Source organism: Hemicordylus capensis, chromosome 5 (assembly GCF_027244095.1).
Source record: "Hemicordylus capensis ecotype Gifberg chromosome 5, rHemCap1.1.pri, whole genome shotgun sequence".
NCBI lineage: Eukaryota > Metazoa > Chordata > Lepidosauria > Squamata > Cordylidae > Hemicordylus > Hemicordylus capensis.
The window spans coordinates 229,901,111-229,928,314 of NC_069661.1; the positions used below are offsets into that span (position 1 = coordinate 229,901,111).

A 27,204-nucleotide genomic window follows, 5' to 3' on the forward strand; every position below is an offset into this window, starting at 1 on the left:
AGCATGATGACAGTTTTAGGCACTTCCCCCACTTAGGAATAGAAGAGATTGTGGCTGTCTTGAGGGGGTATTCTTCAATCTGAGAAGTTTCCCGTTCTTGTTTGAGCCCTCTCCCCCCACCCACTGCTGTCCTGACCACCAAGCTCCACAAGCAACACCCACCTGGTTGTCTGTTAACTGTTCTCTTAGTCTGCAAACATTCTGCTCCATTGAATTACACTGGGACAATTTTGGGGAGGGGTTTGGGGGGGCGGTTTGGCCCCCTTCAGCATTTTCCCAATTTTTGTGAAACTGACATAGCACCTCCCTTTTGCTCACTGGTGCTCCTCCAGTTATACATCCATAGGGATAATAACATTTCCAGTTCTTTCAGAAACAGATATAAAATAGTGGCTGATATTTACCGACTTCAGAATACATTGACATCTTTAAATGTCAGATTGGGAATCTTTGTGTGTGTGTGTGACAAGAATCTTCTAGATAGATTTTCTATTTATCTATTTATGCTTTGTACTGTTTTGATCTGGGACATGGTGGCCACACATCAAGAAGCCCTCTCAATCCATGTTTTCATTCTGCCCCTTTTCAGAAAAGGACGAATCGAGGCATTTTCTCTCTCTCTGGGCAAAGGAGTGCAGTTTATCTTTAAGGAGGCTAGAGAAATAAGAAATGAGGCTCACGTTGCATGGGTGACATCACTAGCTTTTGGCTAGGTGCTCTGTATGCTCTGGCTGTAGGCTTCAGCCCAGGCTGCGGGGCGGTGGATTGGAAGAAGGCAAAATTCTCAGGTGGATAGAAAGCCTTGGAGTCGCTCTGATCTGGGTTAGGAGGACGGGGAATTAGGATATATACATACATACACACACACACACACTCCCACCGCTGCCACTACCTCGCAGGCAAGACAATGCCATTTCCAAGGTTCCAGGACCCTCCAGATCTCCTTCAGCCGCTTCCGCTCTCGGCGAGATGGGTGAGTTATTCCCGCTAGAGAGGAAAGGGGGATGGAAGGTCCAAGCCCGCAAAATGTCTGAAGACCCGGCGCTACTGCTGATGGCGGGGTTGCGCCTCGGAGGAAGCTGCTAAGGCCGGGAGGAGGAAGATCTCGGCGGCCCTTGGCTGGGGATCGGGCCGTGTGGCAGGGGAATGGTGCAGACCGCGAGCTATTGACCGCCGCCGGAGGCTGCTTCTTCGCGCCCTTCCCCCCTCGGCTTGGGCCGGCTTGATTGATCCCCCCCTCCCCCCCCACCCCGACTTACCAGCGTTTCAATCAGGCTGTAGCCCCGCCTTCGATTTGCAGGGGAACGCGTGCCTGTATTTATCTGGCTATATTGGCCAAGCTTGCTCGCCAGAAAGCGGAAACTCTGGTGCAAAAAAGCGGGGGAGGGGGAGCGGCTTTGCGATCGCAGGAGGAGGAGGAGGAGGGGAAAGAGAAGGGGGAAAACACAAACCACCCCACCACAAAAGATTCCGGACTCTGGGTCTTGCGAAAGGCAGCTCAGATCTCCCACGGTGTCCGGGTCACGGGTGCCCCTCTTTCTCCCCCCCGCCCCGGCTCAGCCGCCTGCTGCTAGTGCCACACGGAGCAAAGCAGGAGAAAGCGGCTGCCGTCGGAGGGCTTGATTTTTCCATCTTGATTTCTGCCTTCGGTGAGAGGAGAGCCCCTCCGCTCACCCCTTCGTAGCCTGGCGTGCTGGATCTCTCTCCCGTCGCTTCCCTCCTGACGTTGCCTTGATCACGGGAGCAGACAACAAAACAAACGCTTGCTGGATCCCTTGGCCAGAGAGGCAGCGACCAAGATGTCAGTCCCTTGCAGCAAAGGAGCGAGCCCGGGTGGACTCCGGCGTTAGAAGAGGGCAGGGCTTTTGTTTCCATCGGCTGCTCCGGATTGCAAGCGACGAAGGGCAGCTGTGCTTCTGCGACGTCGTTCCCCCACCCGATCTGGAAAGCCAGCCAGCAATCAACCGTGTCCAGAATTCTTGCAACATCATCATTATCCTAACAGCCCTCCTTCCAGCTTCTCCCAGGGTTTGGCGGCAATATCATTGTCTGCTGGGAAGCTCGAGATTGCAAGGTTCTTGGATGGGGCCCCTTCCATGGCTGAGCTAGATCTCAAAAGCCACTCCTCTGGCATTTCTGAATAAGTCTCTGCAAGAGCTGGATGGACTGATCCAGATGGCCAGGCACAAGGAAGGGATGCTTCTTTCCCATTGACTTCAAATTCTGGCCAGTTTCGGACACATTTGCCTTGCCTGGCCCCATATTGATTGAAGTGGAAGCCTCAACATCTCTGGCCATTTTGCTGCCCCCTTGGTCCACAGGAAAAGTGAATGAGTGCCCAGGCTTCTTTACTTCTGGGGCAGAAGTTGCTTTTTCCTCCCCTAGAGCTTGATGGATCTCCATCTGCTTGCATGTGATCACTGAAGGAAGGCACTGCCCTGCGAGACCAGTCCAGGAGCTGGGCTCACCGGAGATCAGGCTGAAGGGATTTGCTTCCCCGTGAAGATGCCCATGGTGTGTCTGTGAAGCTAAGGTATGGCTGCCGGAAGGTTACTGCTCTATGCTGGTCTCTCTTTAGCATTGTGTGCTCTCGGCATGCTAGCGGTGGCAATCTGTTCTGACCATTGGTATGAGACTGATGCCAGGAAGCACAGGGAGCGGTGCAAAAGCATCACGACCCGGAGGAATGACCCTGGCTTCATTTATAACTCAAACAATAACCTGCCGCTCAGGGCCAGCAGGTCTAGGCTGGACCGGTGGGAAGGGAAACTGCTCTTGGCGAGAAACAGGAGGCAGCTCTTTGCCATGAGTGCTGTTGATGAGTGCAACAGACAGTACAACTCTACTAACATGGGGCTCTGGAGGAAGTGCCATCGGCTGGGCTTTGACCAAGACCTGGAGGAACTCATTGCAAAAGGTAGGGATTCCTTTTCCGGATGTACCTGGCTGAGCCACCTTGTCCAAAGCAGTAGAGTAAGCAGGCTCGAGCCGGATGCAGACCACGACTTCAGCAAAGGCTTATTTTCTTAGGGATGAAATGTCCACAGTTTCACCCTCCAGATTATCCCATTGGGCACAGGTGAGCTGGTTCTGTTGAAATGGGAAATGGGAAGGATGGTGGGCCACAGTGCGCCGAGGGACTTGATCTGAAGATGCACAAAAGGCGAGGACCTTTTGTGGGTCTGTAGACTTACAGGCCTTGTAGGGAGAGATTTAGACCACCCAGTCTAACTTTGAATATATGCCAGGTTGCTTTTTTAAATAAGACCATGTATCCCAGTGGCATCAAGAACGCCCTCGATGCATAAACAGTGCAGAGAATCTAGAGTCAAGAATTTAGTTGAATCCAGCTAATTTGGGGTTGTCACTAATCTTATACCAGAAGGTTAGATTACTTCTGAATTAAACTAATAAGCTTCATTAAACACTGAATGGAGAACAAACAAAGGGGAATGCCAGAGAGTGAGCAGGAGAGAGTGTGAGAGAGTGTTATAGTACTCATGGTTACAGGTTATTTCAGATCCTTGAATAATTGAATAATGTTAGATGCAGTAAACTCTAACGAGGAATAATTTGATCCTTTCTCTAAGAAGCCACATCTGTTGGCCAACGGCACCTTGTTGGCCATGTTATCACCCTTTCTTTTTCATGAGGAATTTGTCTAGTGATGCTCAATATATCTGAATTTCTCCTGTTGTATCTCAACCCATGGAAAGATATTTTTTCTCAGATAAATAATATATATTTACAAGATGTATGTAGTATCAACAAAGGGTTTCTGCATCATTGGTTCCCACCTAATTGTATCATTGTGCTACAAAACAGAACCCCATCCCGTGATTCTTAGGATCCATTTGAAGGATCACCTTGCAAGATGTTTCTTGCACATGGACAACAGTCTGTTTTTAACCTCTCTTTTACAGGACATGTGTTTTCGAAATGTTCAACAGCTGCAACACTGCTTCTTTTCCTTTCTTTTTTGCTTGCATTTCTCTTCTGCGAAAAGTTCCAAGTGCATTTGTGTAAATATATAATTGGGTTCCATTTGTTCTATACGAGGATGGCAAAGGTCACCACTGTGGCATAAAGCACACTTGAACAATGAGCAAGCTGATCAGAAGCCTGTCGCCTCTTTGTGATGAGTTCAGATGCGGCCTTGGGTTGAATGGACAGAAGGCTGCTTGGTGACTTCATGAAATGCATTCTTGGCTCGGCTCCATTTTGTAATGGGCAACTGTCCATAATCAAAAGCTGTCATCACAGTTGGCACCCCGGTTGGCAGGCTCAGCCGGGAAACCAAGGTTCTTCCAGGTCAGGCTTTGAATTTATTAGTCGCGGATGAAGGGTATGATGGGAGAATGGCTTAGATGGACTTCCTCTCTGTAGAAGTAAGAGACTTGCATTTCTGCTGCTTGTAGTTGCCAGCAGTCCCTAGGTTGGGTTGTGGGTTTTAAATTTTGACAGAGTCATTGTGCTCTACTCTTGGTATGGAAATCTGGGCTACAACTTAGCTTAGGCATTTTGGGTTGGGGTTGTAGCAGCCGCTTTGTATGCAGAAGGTCCCAGCTTCAATCCCTGGCCTGACAGGAACATAAGAAGCTGCCTTATGCTAAATCAGAACACTGGTCCAACTAGCTCAGTATTGCCTACACTGACGGGCAGTGGCTCTCCAAGGTTACAGCCAGGCAGGGGCGGAGCCACCATTGAGCAAACGGGTTCAAAGAGCCCAGGCTGCCGCCCATAAGGGGCCGCACTTGGTGCCCCAGCCACACCCCCTGCGTCATATGTCAGATGCAGGGGGCGTGGCTTCACTTGCAAACGAGGCCGCGCAGCCCCAGTTGTAAGTGAAATAAGGCAATGCTGCATTCGCAGCATGGCAGGAACGACTCTCTCTCCCTTTAAAGGCAGGGAGAGCCACTCCTGGCCATGCTGCAAAAGCAGCGCTGGCCAATTTTGCTCCCAAATGGTGCTGTGCGGCCCCGTTTGAGAGTTAGATTGGCCAGCGCTGCATTTGCAGCGCAGCCGGAGTGGCTCTCCCTGCCTTTAAAGGAAGGGAGAGTTGCTCCTTATCTGACATTAGATGCAGGGGCATGGCTAAATGAGCCCTGCATCTGACATCAGATGCAGGGGGCGGGGCTGGGGGGCTGCAGTGGCAGCAGAAGCCTGGCCGCCACTGGGCTCCCTCCGCGCCTGCAGCCAGGAGTCTCTCCAAGCCCTACCTGGAGATGCCAGAGATTGAACCTAGAACCTTCTGCATGTAAGCATGCAGATGCTCTTCTGCTGAGCTGTGGTTGCATCCACCAAGGGCAACATCCTGCAGTACTTACATGTAGTCACCCATTCAAATGCAAATCCAGATGGAAAATTCATGTTCACGACCACAAGACCAACTCCCCACCATCTGCAAGTGGGGCTGGGAAAGATACCTTTCTGAAACTCTGGAGAGCCTCTGCCCAGTGGTGTAGAACAGGGATTCTCAATGTTGGGTGCCCAGATGTTATTGGACATCAACTCCCAGAATCCCCAACCAAAGGCCACTGGGGCTTGGAATTATGGGAGCTGAAGTCCAGTAACATCTGGGGATCCAACATTGAGAATCCCTGGTGTAGACAACACTGAGAAAGGTGGACCAAGGGTCTGACTCAGGATAGGACAGCTTCCTGTGTAAGCATGGATTTACGAAATAAACACTATACCTCAACCTTAGATACTCATCAGTATCATGGGGATATTGTCTGATATTGCTATGAAGATGAGCTAATGGAAACATTACTACCTTAGGAATAGGCTGAGGTTTTCTTAAAAAATGAATTCTAAAAAAATTTCGTACACACTGAAAAGGAAATGGATGGAATCAGTCCACTCGTACATGGCGTACCAGGGATGGGGAACCTTGGCACTCCTGCAGATGTTGGCCTACAATTCCCATAATCCCTAGCTATTGGCCTCTGTGGCTGGGGATTATGGGAGTTGTAGTCCAAAAACAGCTGGAGTGCCAAGGTTCCCCATCCCTGGCTAGGTGGCCAGATTTGGCTTTAAAAAAGCCAAATTCTGGCTTATGGCCCATTTGACTCACGAGTATACCCCTTAGGTTCTGGCAACCATCCAATTTTAAGTCTTTTCTTCCCTTGTGTCTGCTGCTTAATGATTATCATTTACATACTTTCACTTTGTCAAGTGCTTTCCCATTTTATTGTGCTTGCCCTCACTTCTAGTTAGGCCTGGATAATTCTATTTGAACAGATGGAGTGCTGAAGCTGAGAGATAGCAACTTGCCCAAGGCCACAAAATAAGTCCACTGCGATGCATTGATTAGATTGGTGGTTTTGGATGTGCCAGTGTGGTGTAGTGGTTAGAGCATTGGACTAAAACTGGGGAGACCCAAGTCCAAATCAATCCCCATTTAGTCATGAAACTCACTGGGTGACTCTGGGTGACTCTTCTCTCTTGGCCTAGCCTACCTCACAGGGTTGCTGTGAGGATAAACATAAATATTGACACTGCTCTTGGCTCCTTGGAGGAAGAATGGGATATAAATGTAAAAATAAAACAAATGCGGGGAACTGAGGTTCCCTGGATTGACTGTGGTGCTGGTGTGTGTGACTGGACTCCTTGGAGAAAAAGCAGGATGCAAACGCAGCTACCACAATGAATATTTATATACCACTTTTCAACAAAAGTTCTCAAAGCAGTTTACAAATTAATAAATAGTTGCTATAAAGGCAACACAATATGCATGATGGATCTGCTACAATACTTCTCTCCAAACCTTTTTTATCACGTAAATTAAAATATAAAAAGAGGGAATTGCAACAAAGACCAGACATTTTGATGTTTATACATCAGCTTCAGTGTTCTATATCCCACTGTTTAAAATCCACACTCTTATATCCAAGACTTTCCCCAATCTAAATAAACACCTGATTAATATGTAACTAACTAAACGGGGAGGAGAGAGGAGGAGAAGGTTGACGACTCATAGCTATGCCTGTTTATCGCTGACACTGAGAGAGAAAAAACCTGGAAGAGGGAGGGTATGAGACAAAAATGTTACTCTCAAAGTAAGCGTTTTAGAATCTGAACATTGTACACTTGAAAGAAAGATAAGCATTATATTTGGATAAACTATGGCCCGAGATCAATGGCAAAGAAGGAACAAAGGAAATCTTAAAGTACATAGGCCATTAAAGGGTGCAAGTGACATTTTTGTTGCATACCCTCCCTCTCCCAGGGATATAGAACACTGAAGCTGGCGTATATATTTCAAAACGTCTGTTCTTTGTTGCACTTCCCTCTTTTTATGTTTTAACTTACGCAATAAATAGGACTGGAAGGAAGGAAGGAATATTTAAGTAAGGCTTCCTGTCCCCAAAGGTCTCACCATCTAAAAAGAAACCTAGGTACCAGCAACAACCACTGGAGGGATGCTGAGCTGGGGTTGGATTGGATAGAGACAGTTGCTCTTTCCTTGATACATATATAAGAATCAGCACTTGCAAAGGTGCTTCTTTGCCCAGTTGGCAAATACTGTACATGTCAGAGCATGATGCTTGAAGGTGGGCCACCCATGTCCAAATACAAATTTCTAGTACATTATTTTCATATTGTGTAGAACGGAAATATCATTTTAAAAAACATACTTATTAGTATGTATTACTTTTTCCTGCCTCCAAGGACCTCAGGGTGATGTATATGGGGTCTGCTCCTGCTTTTATCCTAACAACCCTGTGAGGTAGGTTAGTCTGACTGACCCAAGTTCCACATCTGAGTGAGGATTTGAATCCAGTTCCCCCCCAGCTATAGTCAAATAGTCTTAATTACCGTACTGATATCTATCTATCTATCTATCTATCTATCTATCTATCTATCTATCTATCTATCTATCACATTTCTATACTGCCCCATCCAAAGGCCCTGGGCAGTGCGTATATCTATACTTAGCAATATGGGCAACTGCCTTAGAATGACATTAAAAGTCACAGATATAAATAAAACAATAGTCATGATTGCCTGTGGGAGTTACAGGCTTTGTTTTTAGCAAGACATATAACCATATATAAATGATTTGTTAGAGAGAGTAACACTTTTATATGGGCATATTCAGAAAAGGGGTAGGAAGGACAGATATTTTGCTGCATTTTGGCAATATAGGGATTCTTTTCACCCACGATTCTAGTGCTTTTTATAAAGTTTCCAGCATGCTGAAATGCCAGTGTGTCAAACGCCCACAAGCTAGCTGCCATGAGAGTACATAGGAAGCTGCCTTATACAGAGTCAGACCATTGGTCCACTTAGCTCAGTATTGTCTACACTGACTGGCAGCAGCTCTCCAAGGTTACAACCAGGAATTTCTCCCAGCCCTACCTGGAAATGCCAGTGATTGAACCTGAGATCTTCTGCATGCAAGTAGATGCTCTTCTACTGAGTTGCAGTCCCGTCCTCTAAGGGGAACATCTTACAGCAAACTTAGATTATGAGCCCTTTGGGGACAGGGAGCTGTATGTATGTATGTATGTATATGTATTCATTTCAAATCACAATAAAAGGTCTCTCTTGGAAGGTACTTCCTTCTAAGGAAACATGTACAGCTTTGTGACGACCTTCACTGGAGAATCTGGCATCTGGTAGCGTCTTAAATGGTGCTTGCTCAAGAACAGACACTCAGCTATATATAGGACTGCCAGTCCACCAGATTGGGAGGCACCTGGAGCCCCATTTCCAGGAAGAAAAGGGAGGGAAGCTGACCTGTTGTTTGCCATGCCTGTTAATTTGATGGACCTGATAGTTTCCTCTGGCAAGAAGTTGGAAGGCAGCAGATTTGGGACCTGCTAATCTGGCATCAGATTGGTTCTTTAATGTCACCCAAATGCTCAGGCTCAAAGGGATGTGGGCTGTAGTGGTCCTATCCCAGCTGCTGTTGCCTGTAGTTCCCTTCTCTGACCATCAGACCCGGAGGTGCAGATAGCCAATGGCTAATTCCTAGGGCTCCTGGTTTGAACTTTATAGTACTGGACAAGCATCTCCTCCCTGCTGTATTCAGGCCCATTTAAAAATACAAGGTCCATACAATACAGGTCCATACAAAGCTGCTTTGTATGGAGTCAGACTGCTGTCTACCTTGGCCAATATTGCCTGCCCTGGCTGGAATTTACTTTCCAGGGTTTCAGAGAGAGGTTTTTCTTAGCCCTACCTGGAGATGGCAGGGATTGAACTTGAGGTCTTCTGCACACAGAGCAGGCGTTCTGCTACTGAGCTACAGCTCCATTTCGGTATACCGTGTTTACCCAAATACAAGATGATTCTAAATTCAAGATGAGCCCCTTAAAAAACCACAAACAACCAGAGGTTAAATACAGGTTATACCTATATATACCCAAAAGGAATAGGACTCTGAATTTGAGATGACCCTCTGATTTCTAACATTAAAGGACTTGGAAAAAACCTAGTCTTGGATTCAGGTAAATACAGTAGTCGCTTTGACACAATAAAACGAATACCCCCAGTATCATGCATCCTGATGTTTACAGTCACTGGAAAGCAGTGCTAGTTTGACTGCAAGTTCCACTTGAGGTGAGGCCAAGATGCTTCTGGTCACACCCCTGATCCTGATGCTGGCCATGTCCCTGATGCCAACGCACTGGAGTCAGGGGGTGTGGCCAGTGTCAGAGCATGCAACTGCCCACATTTCTTGGCTAGCAAGCACTTGCCTAGCCGACTGGATAGCTTCCTTCCTGTCTTGCTCAGAGAGGAAGGAAGCCATTCAGCTGGCTAGCAGACATGTGCTCTGATGCTGGCCACGCCCCCTGATGCTAGCATCCCAGCTAGCGGGCTGGGCTGGGTCAGAAGGAAAACTTGGGAGTGGCAAGGAGCAGCCGTGGCAAGGCAGGTGAAGTGATCCCTATGGTGGGTGGGGGGCTGCATGCCGTCGCCTCACCTCACCAAGGCCATCACCTCGCCTTGCCACACCTTGCCTCATGAATGAGCTGCAAAATGTGTTTATGCTACTTCCCCACTGGCACACATGTGTGAATAAAATGTAAATGCAAAACCCATGAGAGGTCAGAGGGAATGAAGAGGATTCCATGGAGCCAACACTTCCATGGTACTCATTCCACCTCAAAAGAGATATCCAGGCACAGAGCATCTGCTTTGCATGCAGAGGGTCACAGGTTCAATCCTTGGCAGCCCCAGGAAGGGCTGGAAGAAGAGGAAGACCTCTGCCTGAAACCTCAGACAGCCACTGCCAGTCAATGTAGACAGTACTGAGTGAAATGGACCAATGGCCAGACTTGGCACAAGGCAGATTCCGATGTCCCTGAAATTTGCCATATGTATGGCTCAACATGTAATACTGGTCCATGACATTTTGCTGCCTGAAGGAGAGCACCAATCGTCTCCCCCTCCCTTTGCTCTCCTTTCTCTCTCTTGTCTATTACAACCACACACAGCCCCAATAACTTACTTTATTAAAACAACAACACCTCTTCCCCTTCCCTTCCCCTCCCTTCCTCCTTTCCCTTCCCTTCCCTTCCCTTCCCTTCCCTTCCCTTCCCTTCCCTTCCTTCTTCCCTTCCCTTCCCTTCCCTTCCCTTCCCTTCCCTTCCTATTAGACAGCAAAGAGGGAAAATAGCATGGTGCCATTTCATTCTCCTTGCTCGGCAGCCCATCCATAGCAGGGGGATGCTGGGTGGGCAGCCGTGTCTCTCCCAAGAGCTGGCTCACAATCTGGCCCCTGAGGTGGCCTGCTTCCTCCCCCTTCATGAGAGGGCTAGCCTGTCAACACACCCAGATTCTGGAAATGGGACATGTTTACCCCGTTCACCTCCAACGGCATGCAAGACACACAGTCTGTTTATTTCATAACACAACAATGGCCAACATCCCACACAAAGCCACCAGGGGTTGGAGAAAGGGAAATGTTGAAATGGGAACTTGAGCAAGACAATGTTTCCTCTCGTTGCTGCCAAAGGCTGACATGAGCATTCCTCTCTCAAGAGCTAAGTAAATAAATGTCCAGTTCAAAATGCCATTGGAAGTCACCCAACATCTTCTGTTGCTTATGTTTAAAAGCCAATATGAAAATCAGTTGCCTTTGCCTCCCTAAATCCTGTACATCCACTGAAGCATAATGACACAATGTATTTTGACAACCACCATCTTCATCCACATATGTGTACAAAATGCACACATCCATGTGGTTACAGGACAGCAGAAATCAGGACAGATATATCTGAATATAAACAATGTGAATATAAATAAATAGGGTATGTGTATGTCTGCATTCCTTCCTAGAGGCCTTGCTCTATTCTTGAAAACTATGCTTGTTCAACACTTCATATTCAAGCAGGCATTGACCAATTTGGAATGAACGTAGACATATTTTCTTTCTCGTACTTTGGATGCTGGTCATTTCCCAGTAATGAATGTTATGCTTTTAAAAGTTTGTTTTGTGCACATTTTAACAGATATATGTTGTTAACTTGAGTCTAATGGTCAAGGTAAGCTCAAATGTAAACAAAATAAAAAATAACTCTGCTCTGGGTGCTGACTTTGCGTGGCGTGATGAACTTCTCACTAGGGGTGTGTATAAATTGATTGAGTGTGTCCAGTAGGGACGCACCAAATCCATTTGGTGCAGCTTGCCAAATTGTTTTGGTAGAGTGGGGAGCAGTACCTTTAAGCATGACTAAAGCAGGTCCTTACCTGTTCCTCTGCCACTCTGCTGTTTCCAGGTGTGGTGCTGTGCCGCTCAGAAATCCACATGTGGTTCTGGGACTGTCCCATAGTGCGAGGATTCTGGAGTGTGGTTATTATGCATACTCCTGCTAACTGGGCATTACCCCTGCTAACTGGGCAAAGAGGCACCTTTTAAATGTGGTGATTCTCTTATTAATTTAATGTGGTGATTCTCCATCTTATTTATTCATTATTTCTCTGTGTAAACCACTTTGGAAACTTTTGTTGAAAAGCGGTATATAAATTGTTGTTGCATTAATTTATTGAGGGATTCATCCCTTGCACCGAAGGATCTGAATGCAGTACTGGGGTATATTCCAACTGAGTGGGGACTAAAATCAGGTCCTAAACAATGGCTGTGGAGAACCTTGCTGGTAGCCAAGAGATTAATACTGCGGCAATGGAAATCTCCCACTCCCCTTAGGAGTGAGGAATAGGTACATGATCTGCTCGAGTTAGCGGCACATGAAAAATGGGCCCTCATGAAAGTAAATAAATTGGATAAATGGTCAGAAATCTGGGATTATGTTCTTGAACTATAATAATAATAATAATAATAATAATAATAATAATACACCTGTCTGACTGAGTAAATAAATTAATAATAATAATAATAATAATAAATAAAATAAAAAATGCTATTTACACACAGTCTACCAGACATTATTGACTAGATTTGGTACTTTCATTATCAGGCCCTTTCCATCATCATCATCATCATCATCATCATCATCATCATCATCATCGACATAGCAATACCAGGGGATAGCAGAACAGAAGAAAAAGAAATAGAAAAAATAACCAAATACAAAGATCTACAAATTGAAATTGAAAGGCTGTGGCAGAAAAAGACCCAAATAATCCCAGTGGTAATTGGCACCCTGGGTGCAGTTCCAAAAGACCTTGAAGAGCACCTCAACACCATAGGGGCCACAGAAATCACCACCAGCCAATTACAAAAAGCAGCTTTACTGGGAACAGCCTATATTCTGCGACGATATCTATAACCATTGACAATAAAATTCTGGCATCCCAGGTCCTTGGGAAGGACTCGATGTCTGGATACAACAAGCCAGTCAATAACACCTCTCTGACTGTGTAAACAAGAGATAATAATAATAATAATAATAAATTAATGATGATGATGATGATGATAACCCTTTCTGATCTGACCCACATCTACTGGTGCAACGGTGTGTATCTCCTTCTCTTCTTCCCTCCCTCCCCCTCTGCTCCCCCTCCCCCTCTTTCTCTTTCCTTTTATCTCTCCTTTCTCCCCCCCCCCCGCCAGTGCAGCTCACAAAGGCTGGCTTGGGGAGGGAAGGTCGGGTTCGGGGGTGGGGCGGGGGGAAGGGATGGGGGGGGAATGGGGAAAGATGCATGCAATATACAAAATATCAAAACACATTAATTTTTTTAAAAAAAGAAGACCACATGTGCCCGTGAGGCTTCACCCAGCAACCTGTGCACAGCGGCAGGATGCACATGGCCACCGTGCATACACCCGGCGGCCCCTCCTCTGCTTTCTAGTCCTGCGACGGTGACTCTAAGTAGTATTTGTGTAACCCTCAATAGTGGCAGGAGCAACCAGTGGATGGGAAGCTGTGAGAAGCAGGGATGTACACAAATGTTTGCAGTGCAGGTAAGGACCAGCTTTACTCATGCTTAAAGATACTGCTCCCCGCCCTGGCCAAACACCTGTGTGGACATCCTTGCTTCTCACAGATTCCCGTCCACTGCTTGTTCCTGCCACTATCGAGGATGACACAAATACTACTTAGAGTCACTGTCTGGCTCTTCTGCAGGACAAGAAAGAAGAGAAGGGGAGGGGTATATATTTTGAGAATATAAATTCTCACCAAGCTCGATGAGAAGGATGTACAGGTAGAAGAATGACACCAGGCCTCCCATCTAGAGGGAAATGGGGAAAGAGCAAAGCATCTGTTATGAACAGAAATGTCTCAATTTCAGCTAATATGTGCTCAGCTAATATCTTGTATGGTGTGCCCTCAATGGGCATCTCTGGAGGAAGCTACTCAATAAAGCATTTCTGGACTGGCTGTTGTAATATGCTCAACTAGGCAGTTCTAGAAATGCCTGGTCACAAAGTGCAATCAATGGCCTGAATCCAGACTAGTGTTGCTTTAGTGCAATAATGTTGTGCTAGTGCAATGATGTAGCACAATGACATAGCACAAAGAGAGGAACCCCCTGCTCCAGACTTCTTGTTTTGCTTGTGGAAGAGCTTGAGAAATTGCACAACAGGTTGTGCAACTTTGTATCTCAGAGACGGTCTTTCTGTAGTGGCTGCACAACATAGTGCAACACCAAAACTTTGCATGTCCCCACAAACTTCTTATTTCACCAGCATAAGCGTTCTCAGTATTTTAAAGAAGTTGAACCTTTTAAAGAAACTTTCAGCTCAGGTACCCCATCGAGATTTTGTGTATCAACACACACATACATATGCACATGCACACTTAAATGTTACAGCTTTGAGGCTCCTCCAGTCACTGGCTTCCATCCAAACCAAGTTGCTCACGAATACTTCCCCCTGAAATCGACTTTTTAAAAAGTTACTCCCATTCGAAGTAGGCATGTGCCCGAAACGTTTTGGCGTGGGGTGTTTTTTGGCATTTTGGTGCTGGTGGGGGTAGTACTTTAAAGGCAGGGGAGGGTGTATTCACCCCTCCCCCCGCATTTCCCCCGCCGGCGCTCTGTTATTTTTAAGCCCCTCGAGGCAGCAGCGTTCCTCCCTGCCGCCCCGTTTCCCCCATCGGCCGGAAGTGGCCAGAAGTAGCGAGCGCGTGTGAGCCTGATGCGTGCACATGCACCCCCGTCTGCACGATGGGCGCATGTGGGTGCACAGTGGGTGCATGCGACATGCGGCGGGAGGGTTGAGTACACCTTCCCCCACCCTTAAAGTACTACCCCCGCTGGCACCAAAGATATTCATGCACATCCCTAATTTGAAGTAAACGTGTCCCGTTAATGTCAGTGTCTGCTTATGAGCAGTGCAGTTGCAGCATGGGGAGGAGGAGGGCTCTGGGTAGCCCCTGGAAGCCCTTCAGGTACCCCTTGGGGCACTCGTAGCCCCTGTCGTGAACCCCCGCACAACCACAACCCTAGTCTAGATGTCAGTCATTACTTTTTCATCTGCATCTGCCCGTACATATATTCATCCCTACACTTGTTCTGGCATATCTGAATAAGTCAGCGATTCAGATTCACCTATAATGTAAAATTGTAGGTGAACCTCAGGCCTGAGCCTTCTCTGTGGCTGCCCCAGGGCTTTGGAATGGACTCCTGGTCAAAATAAAAGCTTCTCGATCTCTGATTGCTTTTAAAAAGACCCTTAAGACAACCTGTTTTCTCAGGCTTTTAATTAAAACTAATTTTAAGCTATTTAATTCTTTTACTCTGTGAAATTGTTTTGAATTGTTTTTATTTGGTGAAAGTGTTTTAATTGTTTTTATTTTATTTTGTATTGTAGTTTGGATTATGTGCACTACCTAAAGATATATCTATCTATATCTATATCTATATCTATATCTATATCTATATCTATATCTATATCTATATCTATATCTATTAATATGATAAATAAATGAATAAAATCAAAACATTTCCCCCACCTTTCCAATCCCTCCCCCACTATGCCCAAAGTGATTATATAACTAACCAGAACAGGAAGTTTGCTAGAAGAGTAAACATTGAAAGAACAGATATATTTGGAGGAACTGAAAGGGAGGCTGAAGGTGTGTGGGAGGGAGAGCTCAGGAATATGTGGTTACTTTGCTAGTTAAATGATAACCATTGGATTACCAGCTTGATTCTATGAACTGCTGCAGTCGCAAATATGTTTCACTCCATTTATAGCATCCAGGATTGCAGTGGACAATCGGATGTTATTGGATGAAATCCAGAAATGAAAACCCAGCTTCTCTCGCTGTTTTCACAAGTTGGTTTTTGCATTTCTCATATATATTGCAGTCCAACGAAAAAGTTAAATAGAAAATAGAATGTACTCCCATTTTAAGAATGGCCCTCTTCCATCTTCTATGGCTGGCATCCAGACGAAGGTTGTGAGTACCAATAATGAATGTTCTGTGCACACAATGAGGGAAGGCCGATATTTGCCGATCTCCCCTTCCCTCTGCAGCCACCCTGTGCCTCTCAGAATAGGGCGTTAAAGAATCCATAGGGGCCTATTTTCAGGAGGCCCATTGTCTGTACGGATTGTTTTTGGTGCACCCAACGGTATAAATTGTACATTGCTTTCTGCACATTTACAGTAGTTATTTCAGACATTCTCAGTATATAGAATACACATTGAGAATAGTTTCAGTGAAAACACCCATAGTTACCATTAGACTGTTCCTTTGCAATGATCTTTGAATATCAGCTCAATTTCCAGGTAGTTATTGTTCCAAAGAGCTGTTCTTTTGACCGACTGCTTCCATAATTAACTACTTTAGGGGAACCTTTATAGATCTTTTCCTAGAGAGAAGGAAAATGAAGCCCCTGGTGGAGGGAGAAACAGTACAAATAATGATTCCCATGGTGTTCTGATTTTAGCTAGAGATTGCACTATATACTTCAGAGAGTTTATTTGATCTTGTCAGTTTCAAAGCTGTCTCGTAATGCTTGTATTTGGATTACTATGAGCTACAGCCTTGGTGTTTGCCACCAACTGAATCTAAACCAGTGGATAAATTTTTTTAATGCATGGCATGGAACTGGGATAAGAGAAAATAAGCTGTATATGTTTTTTCCTACAAGAGATCAGAAGGACATGAGTAGCTTGATCACATGAACACCCCACTAAATCCAATGGGGCTTACTCCCAATGAGATGTGTCCAGGATTGCAGCGTAAGTGGGACTTAATGATGGAGAGGGTTGGGTTGTCCATGTACAGTTAGGTTGTCCACTTACACATGGGAATTATTCCATGTTCGTATCTTAGGAATCCTGTGAGTTAGATCAGGGCTTCTCAGACTTGGATCCCCAAATGTTGTTGAACTAGAGCTTCCATCATCCCCAACCATGGTCATTGGCCATTGTGTCTGGGGATGATGGAACCCCAGGGGTTCTTAAACTCAGGTCCTCAAATGTTGTTGGACTACAGTTCCCATCATCTCCAGCCATAATGGCCAATGGCCTTCAGCCATAGTGGCTGGTGATGATGGAAGCTGAAATCCAACTTGAGTTTGAGACCCGAGTTTGAGAACTCCTGGGTTAGCCTGTGAAGAATTGTCTGGCCCATGGTCTGCTGGCCAAGTGAGCTTTATGGCTGGGGGTGGGTTTAAACCCATATCTCCCCAGTCCAAATCCAACGTTCTCATATACTACAGCATGCTAAATGAATGAATTAATGAATGAATGAATAAATAAATCTGGGGCTGCGACTCATTCTAAATTTGTAGATTTAAAAGAAATAGAATTCCAATGGACTGATCAAAGAGCAAGAAAGGCCTACCCTGGCTGTCAGGCATAACATATAGGACTGACAGCTTTGCAGGGTATCAGCTAAACTTACCTTTTCAAATTTATATATTTACTTATTTATTCAGATTACTGATCTCTGTCTTCAAAGTAGCAGCATATTTGAAGTTCTCACGTAGTCACTTTGTAGCGGATTACAGCCTTTGTCTCAGAGCAAGCTCACACGAGGGAAAGAAATGCTGAATCATCCCTGCCGAGCTGCATGGCTAGGCTTCTTCTAAAATTATTCTGTATTATCGCTAGGTTCAAAATGCTACCACCACTACTCCTTTTGTCTACAGAAACTCTCTGGGCTTAGGTGGGATAACCCAGAAGAAAACTCTCTTAATTTGGCTCTTGGACAAGAACAAAAATCTTCCACGTGCATACATCCACGTGGTGAGAAAACTGATAGGTGCTGAACATTTAAGGACGTGTTTGCACTGGAGAAGTCCCCCTTCGCCCCCCCTTTCCTGCGTTAAAAACCAACTCGGAGAGGCTTGTATAAAGAAAAGAACTAAAAAAAGAGCATTTTATTCAGTTACTACAAACTGCTTCCGTCTGAGGCTTTCTCAGCTTTTAGATATAGAATAATACTTAGTAGGATTACAAAAATAGGTTGTCTTAATGCACGCTTAAATGTTTAGGCTTTTGCAATGCCCTACGTGTACTGAGCGTAGGCTAGTGTTTCTTATTTCAGTTACGTTGCAGGTAAACTATAATAGATCAGTATCCAGAATATGCAGAGCACACACACTAAGAAATATAAGTTTCTAATGCAAAGTCTGACTAAACAAACTTTCCCCTAAATTAATCTTCCCGAAGCCAAAGCCCTGGCTCCTTGCCTTGAACTCACCAAACTCCTGATCAGAATTTAAGCTTCCTGCCCTCCTGTCTTCCAAGGATCTGCAGAGTTATTCTTCTGCAGCCAACCTCCATGGCCATATGTCTCCCTGTGCACCTCCAGCCTAGCTTTCTTTCTTGTTCCCAGAATTCCCAGCAACCACTCTCTAGGTCCCCCCACCCACCGGTAGACTGATTGGGCAATATCTGTAGGTCACCAGCCTGTCAGTCAAGATAAGGATTAAGTTCTGGTTAACTCTTTAGAGAGAGGGAAGCCTGGTCACTAAACACTTATACTTCCTGAAGTATTTTGGTCTCCAGATCTCTTTAGCTGCACTGCTAGAAAAGCATCAAGCCCCTTCAGACCATTCTCTGGACATCTTTCTATACGATGGAGGTGCCATTTGCCTAGTATAAATCGAATAAATAATAATAGTATGCATACTGGGCAGCTCACTAGTTTATCTGCCTGTTCACACAATAATCAAAATCAGGGTAGGAGGCATCCCTTCCTGTTTTGCATGATTGTGTGAACTCATGAAATCCATCCAACCCAGGTTGCTCAAAGCAGGTAGCCCAGCTTTTGCAGGGATGGATCAAACCTTTTGCCACCCATAGGTGGCCAAGGATTTGCCACCCCTGCAGTGAAGTGGCGAGGGGAAAGTCCCTCCTTTTTTCTTCTAAAAACACCACTGTGCAGCGGGATGGGGGCAGAGAAGGCTGCGAGGGGAAAGTTCCCCCTTTTACTTTAAAGTACTGCTGTGTGGTGGGATGGGGTGGCAGAGGATGGAGCAGGGAGGTGGGGCGAGGGGAAAGCCCCCCCCCCTTTACCTTTGAGCAATGCCACTGTGTGGTGGGGGTGCAAGGGAGAGCTTCCAGCTCCCTTCTCCCTCACACTGCACACTGTGTGCAAATCCACACTTGTGCACACTGCACAAAGGCCCTGTCTGCAGTTATGGGCCTCTCTCCATAAAGAGAGTGAGGCATTGCTTTAAAGGTAAAAGGGGGAACTTTCCCCTTACCCCACTACTACCCTCCATTCTGCAGCCACTGCCACCCCATCCTGCCGTGCAGCAGTATTTTCAAGTATAAGGGGGGACTTCCCCCTCACCCCCCTTCCCTGCAGCCACTGCTATGTAGCCTTTGTTGCTCCCATCGTTGCTCCTGCTGCGCAGCAGTGGTTTTTAGAAAAAAAAGGGGGGGGTTCTTTACCCTCGCCTCCAAAGGGGTGGAAAAATTTGAGGAGCATGAACATTTGCTGCTCCTCAAATTTTGCTGCCGTAGGCAAGTGTCTACTTTGCCTCTCCTTAAATCCACCACTGAGCTTTTGTGCTCTGCTCCTGAGCAAAGAGGGAGGAGAGGAGAGCTCTCCTCTCTTGCTTTTCTGGTTGTATGGATCCATTTACCTCTTCTGTCCTGCCACTGGGACTCAGCAGGACTGGGAGCATTAGAGAGCTGTGGCTACAGGGGTTGCCATTCATGGATATGCCGCTCTGCAAATCACACTCTACGATCTATAGCTGGAGCTGCTTCAGCAGGGCTGGGTTGACCTCCTGTTCCTTTGTGGCCAGTCAGAGGGCAGCTGCTGATGTAATGAGGCTTTTCAGGCTACTGGCAACACAAAGCATGCTGGGATGCCATGGCAGCCTTGGAGGACTATCAGCTCCTGATTTCAACAGTGGATGCTGGGCCTGGCTTCCCTGGTATGTTTCCTGGGTTTGCTGACCCAAGCAGAGGTTCTGCTTGTGTGCTGCCAATGAGGTAAGAGCTCTCTAATGCTCCAACCCACACACAAATGGTTGTGTGAACAGGTGTTATGTCTAAGTCAAATCAGTGGGGTTTACTACCGCATAAAGGAATATAATTTTGATTGTCATTGTACAGAGAAGTTAGAGTACTGAGAGGATGTCTCGGACCTGGATCTGGTCCTGTGCATGAGGGAAGAGGCAAGACTGAGGGCTGACCTAGCAAACCAGTTTACTGGTTTGTAGGTGCAGAAGGTGAGTAGTGAAGCCAGGTTCACTCCGAGGGAGGAGAACTTGCTGTAAACACTCTTAAGAATTCTGCTTTGTCTTTTCCGTGAGTCATTTTCTGCTTTTCTTTAGAGGACATGTCGGTGATCTCCTCTTAAGGACGTGAATGTATCAGCTTTTATAATTAGATTTTTCTGCTAAACGCTCATGCATTATTTTATGATGCTATTGTTTTTATTGTTTAATAAATTGGTTTGTCGGCATGCTGCTGTGCTTTGCCCTGTGCTTTGCTCTGTCTGGAAAGGCAGCTTATCCATTCTAAAAACGCATTAATCAACTCTCCTCTCTGGTTGCGGTGAAGTGGCCTTGTCTCCAACAATGCTTGAGGGGGCATGCTGGAGGTAGTCTTCAGAGCAGGGGTGGAGCTATAATGGAGCCCATGGGTTGCAAGAACATGTGGGCTCCTGCCTCGGGGGGGGGGCTGCCTCGCTCGCCTCCCCCGCCCCACTGGCTAGCCACTCCTGGGCCTGGGGAGGCTGAGATCGAGAGAGAGGGAGCACCCCTGCACACCCTGGAGGAAACGGCGAAAGCACTGAAGGCTCCAGCAGCAGCGTGTGGAGCACACTGCCACCAAGATGAGGGGAAGTTGTTGCCGCCACTGCCGCAAGGGGGAGTCGCTGATGCCACCAAGGTGAGGGGGAGGAGAGGCTGCAGCCCGTGTTCACACGTGGGCAAAAATGGGTGGATTCCTCTTCCTGGCCATTTTTGGTAGTGGTGACTGTGAAAAGAGAGGGAGTGGGTGCAAAATACCTGTCCTGGTCCCGAAGACTGGGTGGACCCTCTGTGCCCTAGTCACTACGGCCCATGGGTTCTCCATGATGTTCCTAACAGCCATTTTGACTCCTTTATCAGGAATTGTTTCTCACTTCAAATGTGCCCTGTCTGTGAACAGATTGTAAATCCTTTCGCACAGTGGTTCTCAATGTGGGGTCTGCCTGATGTTGCTGAACTACAACTCCCAGCACCCTCAGCCACCATAAATTATAGCTGGGGATTCTGGAAGTTGTAGTTCAGCAACATCTGGTGGGTCCCATGTTAAGAACCTCTGCTCTAGAAGCCACCTGCTAACTAATGAGAAATACAGCAGTAAGCTGCAACTCTCTGCCATGATCACATATTCCATGGCAACTTTAGTCTCCAAGGCCAGCTCCAGGTTTGAGGATCCACTCAGCAATGTACTTCAGTAGGCCTCCACTGAGCAACGTACCTCAGTAGTAGGGGCATAGCGAGGCCCCTGGGGCCCAGGGGACAAAAATCTTCTTTGGGGGCCCCCTTCACATGTACAAAGGATGTGTACCCCCAACACTCTAAGCCATGCCCCCTGCATCTGACATCAGATGCAAGGGGTGGGGCAACCAACATCTCCCCACCACTGCCCCACCACCTCGCCACTGCTATTTCTATTTACCTTCAGAGGGTAGGGGGGTCAGCTGGGTGCTGGCGGGTCCTGTAGCTGGCCAGCTGGCCTCTCCAGCCAGCCTCTGGCCAGCCTCTCCGGCCGAACTGCATGCCTGCATAGTTTGGGTATGGACGTCGCATGCCCATGACGTCACGGGCATGTGATGCCCATATCTGAACTGCACATGTGTGCAGTTTGGCTGGCCAGAGAGGCCCGGAGAGGCCAGCTGGAGAGCTACAGCTCCCGCCACTGCTGCTTGGAGGCCCCCACCCCCTCAGAGGCTAACAGAAATAACCGCGTCGGGGTAGTGGCAGAGCAAGAGAAAGGCCGAGGGGTGGCAACAGGGGTGGTGGTGGCGGGGCAGGGCAGGGGTGGCCTGCTTGGGAGTAGTGTACTTGGGGGCCCCTTGGGGTGCCCTTGACCCTCTGGGCCCAGGGACATTTGTCCCTGTTTGTCCAACGGGTGCCACACCCATCTAGGCCTCCTAAATCCTAAGAGGAGGCTTCCCTCAGTGGTGGCAGCAGCGGCCCAGAATGCTTCTTGGCAGAGTGTGAGTAGCCACCATCTTCTTTTACCAGTGATGCAATGCTTTCACCCTATTGCTGTGTTGCAGTCATCCTGTCCTTGCCACCAAATCCCCAATAAGTCCCCAGTAGGGGATTTACTTGGGGGAGGTTTATCTTTGTAGCAAGGCTGCAATAGCTTGGAGGTCTCCTCAGTGGCCACATTGGGGATAGGTGGATTGTCCGTCCTCCCCAAAGAGGGTTGGGGCTAAGTGTCACTGGTAGGCCCTGCGGGACTCTTGGGTGCCTGCAGCTGCCTAAAGATGCTGTGTGGTGACGCCAGGCCTGTCAGTAACCACCTCAAGGACTGAACAGGAAAGGAAACAAGGAAGCCAACATTCAACCATGGTATAATGAAGATGCAGCAAACCACATAGAGAAAGTTTGCAATAACCCGAGACCACTCTGCAGAGAAGAACACCACCACTAAGAAGATCTTTTATTTCATTTTTGGAAGACTGCCACTGAAAATGTTCTAGTCTGAGTGCTGTTGGCTTTTGTTGGAATCTCATTATGAAAAACAATGGCTATATCTGCAGTTTTTCTTCCAGTAGAGCCATAGCAGCCAGATTATCGTTTGCTCTGTGGGGATTAATATTTAGCTACAGCAGTGAAAAGGAAAAAGTCTAATAGTAATGTTGCCCGGTCTTTCCAAACCATGTCAAATACTAGAAGTCTGGTGCTCTGATGGACTTTGAAGGTTGGGAGCACTCAGAAGCAAAGACAACACAGAAAGATACCTCTTCACCATTTGAAGAGGAAGGAACTAGTGATTTGTTCCCCATGGGTTCTCATTCACAAGGCCTCTTTACCATGTGGATACTGAGGGGAAAATCATTGCATGGTGACTGTTCCACTTTCCCAGGATTCACTCCTCATTTCTGTTCTGTTGATGTGGAATTAAGCACAACAAGGAGTAATTAGCTTTGACCTCATTGACCCTAATCTCCCAGGAGGCCTCACAAAAGGAAGCAAGAAGATACTGATGAGGAGCATAGGGAGTTTGCTGGCAGCCCAGGGCCAAGCTGCACTGTCGGTCCCTCTCCCCAGTGCTGCCTGAACACACACATGCTGGCTAAGCCTGTGCCTCAACATCAGGGGCAGGGGCATCGCTAGGGGAAGAGGGGGCCCGTGTTCCTCCTTCTCCCCAGCGTCCCCTCAGAGTGAGGGAGTTGATGAAGAAAATAGGGAGGGGTGGAGCTGGGGGGCCCTTCAGGAGCTGGGGCCCCCAGATTCTTTGAACCCATCCACTCAGCTACACCCCTGTGCAGGGGGCATAGACAGCATCTGAAAGGGGCTGCACTCCTTCTCAGTTGGTGAATGAAGCACCAGCTGGGTGCTTTCTTCAAGGGGCTGTGGGGGAGAGGGGCAGACACGGGCCCACTCTCCCCCTAGCTACACGCCTGCCCCTGTGTCTGATGTCAAGGCAGGGGGCATGGCCATCATGTGTGTGTTCAGGCAGCATTGGGATACTGTGAGACACATGCTTTTAGTGAGGGAGAGGGGGAAAAAGAAAGCATCTAGCTGGTGCTTTATTTGCCAGCTGGGAAGAAGCAGGGGAGGGGCCATGCCTCACACTCTCAGCTGGTAAGCACTTAGTTCACCTGATCGGTGCAGGAGTAAGAGGACAAGGGGGTGCCCTGGAGGAGGAGCAAGGGGCTGTTGTTGCAGCCTCCCTGACCTTGGCGGCCCAGGAACAGTTGTCCCCTTTGTCCAATGTTGGCTATGCTGCTGACACTGATACTTGTCTAAACAGAGTGCTCCAAACATGGATCAAGAAACATTTAGCATTAAGACAATTCACATGAGCATTTTTGGAGAGCTACACAGAGTTTCAGCAGCATTTCTTGGTCTTGGAATGTGCTTGAAGTCTTGGGACATGCTTAAGGATACTATAAGAACAGAACAGGGATCTTGGAGGTGGGTTTAACATGTGGGGAGTGACACAAAATCCTCAAGATGTGATGAATCTTGCCTACTCTTTAGGCACATTTTAAAATCAATTTGACTGGCAAATAAAATTATAATTATCACATTTAGTATTATTAAAATGAATTTATGAGCCATACATCCAGAATTTCAGTCATAAAGTCAGTTGAATAAAAAAGGAAAGACATCTAAGAGCTAATAACTGATCAAAGTAAAAATTATAGAAACATGTGGAATTCTCTTTGTATAATGAATCTAGCTCACATTATTCACTGAAGAGAAAGAGGAAAAAGATGTAACAAAATAAGGTCTTTTGTAGAAATCTCTTAGAAGACCAAGAGTCCATGTTTCAGGATCCTTACCCAGACTTGGACTGTGATGAAGCTTCATCCAGGGAAGAGGAGCAGCTGACCCCTATGGGGCCTTCTTGCACTGACAAGGAGCCCCTGGTGACCATAGCCCCTAAGGGTCTTGCCCTTCCTCCAGACCCTTCCAAGGAGCCCAGGCTCTCAGATGATCTGGCACCCCCTTCTGGACTCTTGCTCCAGTTCAAGATCTCTCTTCCATCACCCCTCACCCTGAGATCCCAGGAACAGCAGTGATGAAGAATCTGAATTTACCTCCAGAGCTGGCAGTGAAGTGCCTGTCTGACCATCTGGGACCTTCTTTTAGTGGGTCTGTGTGGGGGAAAGCAGAAAGCAAACTCTGACATGTGTCCTGCTTTGCTGGCTCCATTCCTTGTTTCTCTTGGGCCTCTGCTAGCCAAAATGGGACATTCTCAAGTTTTGGAATGTACTCTCACAAGGAATGAAAACATTGTCTTAAATGTCACAACTTTTTGCTCTCTCCAAGTACAAGACATACTTTTTGCTGATCTTGTCTTTGCTCGATGCAAGCATTTTGTGCTCTGAAAGAGAAAGCACAGAAATCTCCCCCAAACCAACAGAACATTGCATTGCACTCAGTCTTACCTTGGGGAGAAGATGAGAGAGTGAATGAACAACATGTGACAGATGTTCGGCCCATCACTTAACGCATGATAGGAAAATACCATGGCAATGACAGTCATGTAACAACTTGTATAGGAGGAAACAGAGAACTCCCACTAGTGCCCGCGTTCTTCGTACAGGATTCATCTTTAAGCAAGTAAACAAATGGTCAGAAGGTAAAACTCTTTGTTGCCAAAAATAGCATCCCCAAAAGGGAACAGAAAGCTTCATTGTCAGCTGGAGAAATGGGTTGTCCATGAAGACGACTGAGTACAATAGTCATCCTGGAGAAGCAGGAAAGCCCGCAGGTCGACATGTAAGCTTGGTCTACAACAGTAGCCAAAATGAATGAGGTGGTAGAAGTCTGAGGGAGTAGAATGGACTGTCCCAGTTCAGAATGCAGGTGGGACATCCCTGTTGTATACCACAGGAACATAGGAAGCCTTGTACCAAGTCAGACCATTCGTCTACCTAACCCAGTATTGGCTACACTGACTGGCTACAGCTCTCCAAGGTTTCAGGCAGGAGTCTTTCCCAGCCCTACCTAGAGATGCTGCCAGGGACTGAACCTGGGGCCTTTTGAATGCAAAGCAACTGCTCTGCCACTGAGCTATGGCTGCAGCCCCACTGGGAGCTTTTGCTGAACCGCTAACAAAGCCAATAAAACAAAAAGTTAAAAAAAAAACATTGCAAGAAGGCGGTTTTTTTTTTTTTAAGGAAGGGAGCATCCAGGAAAATGGTCTCTCCCACCTGCATTCTGAACTGGGACAGTCCATTCTACTCCCTCATTTATTGACTCTTCCGCACTTCCTGTGCTGAGTCACAATCCTTCCTTTCCTCCTAGAGCAGATGGAAACCTCTTTCTCCCTCCTTACCTATTCGTAGAGCTGAGTCTCATGATCAGTGAGACTCGGTTGGTAAGAGTGAGCGGGGAGAGTGGGCTAAGGGTGGGAGCCCTGGGCAGTCAGATTGGCCGCCCACATGACTACTGGCTCTATGATGGAGCCGGCGGGGGCTGGGGAGTTCGGGGGCCGTGTGGCCCCCGGAAGCTCCAGTATGCCCTGCGTGAGCGCGCAGGGCATATTGGGGAGACCCCCAAGCTGGGAGGCTACTTTTGAGCAATTGCAACACAGAGCTGCGCCACGGCTACTCACGATTTAAAAAAAATAGGTTTGCAGAGCGCTCGCTCCACAAACCCGGTTTAAGGGGCAGGCTACTTGAGCGGGTTACCCGCTAAACTAAAGTACCACCGGGCTTGCAGCCGAGCCCGGTGGTTCTCACGATTGTAGAAAATCGGGCTAGCGGAGGCTAGCCCGATTTTCTACAGTTGTGTGAATAGCCTCATTATGTAGTCTTTAGGTTAGGTTTAGGTCTTTGCTATCCAAGTGTACTTAACCCATAAATACTTAGTGTTTAGTTCTACAAGGATCTCCATGTGTTTTTCTCTAAATAGCTGCAACAACTAAACCATCCTCTGCTACCCACTCTGCAACTGGAGTGTGTGCCCATTCCTGAGTGCTCTGCTGTTTTACCCACTGGGGTAAAAATTAACAACTTCTAACAAAAAGCACCTCCTTACACCGCTGCCACTTGTGTCTGCAAGGACAGCATTGGGTCCAGAAACACCCCCAAACTGCAGACTTTTATGAAGGATGGGGCAGCCAGGCTGTAAAGCCTCTGTTGCCTCCTGGAAGCTGCCAGTGCCACAGCCTCTATGGGCCAGCTCAGCTCCTAGTCTGGCTACCTTCTGTACAGAAGGTACTCTGCTCAGCACTGGGTCATCTCACGGCTGACCAATAGGAGTGTGGCTACACTTGACCAAAGTGTGTGTGTGGGGGACAAATATCCCTGGGTTCCTGCGGGAGGAGGGCCAGCCAACTGGATGACACTTGCTCCTTGCTCTCCCTCTCATGCCTCTCTGCAGAAGATGAGGGGGGAGATGGAAGCCCATCTTTTTGTCCCAGAGCCTACTCCAACCTTGCTACGCTTCTGTTGACCAAGTTCTCTGTTTAGATTGGACGATCAGAAGAGGACACACAGTGTAGTTCTTATTTGGTTTTCCAGTCCTCAGCTCCTACCCATAAGGCCTCCATATCTGCTTCTGTAGACTCCAAGGGAAAGAGTTGTGGTATGCAAGGACAAGGCAGTGGAGTAGAATCATCAGGAATATTAATAGTTTAATGAAATAGATATTAAGTACAGAGAGGCAAGTGCAGACTGCTTTTCA

General features: G+C 47.1%; 1 protein-coding gene across 2 annotated transcripts in view; it reads left to right on the forward strand.

The window, feature by feature from the left end:
- Positions 1-658: 658 nt before the first annotated feature.
- TMEM178B (transmembrane protein 178B) overlaps positions 659-27,204 on the forward strand; it is a 458,207-nt gene continuing 431,661 nt past the window's right edge. Inside the window, exon 1 of one of the 2 annotated variants that reach the window (XM_053254775.1) lies at positions 659-2,917. In XM_053254775.1, the coding sequence (XP_053110750.1) occupies positions 2,536-2,917 (382 nt within the window). In that variant the 5' untranslated portion in view covers positions 659-2,535. The remainder of the gene's footprint in view (positions 2,918-27,204) is intronic. The other variant, XM_053254774.1, reaches the window with a different exon arrangement.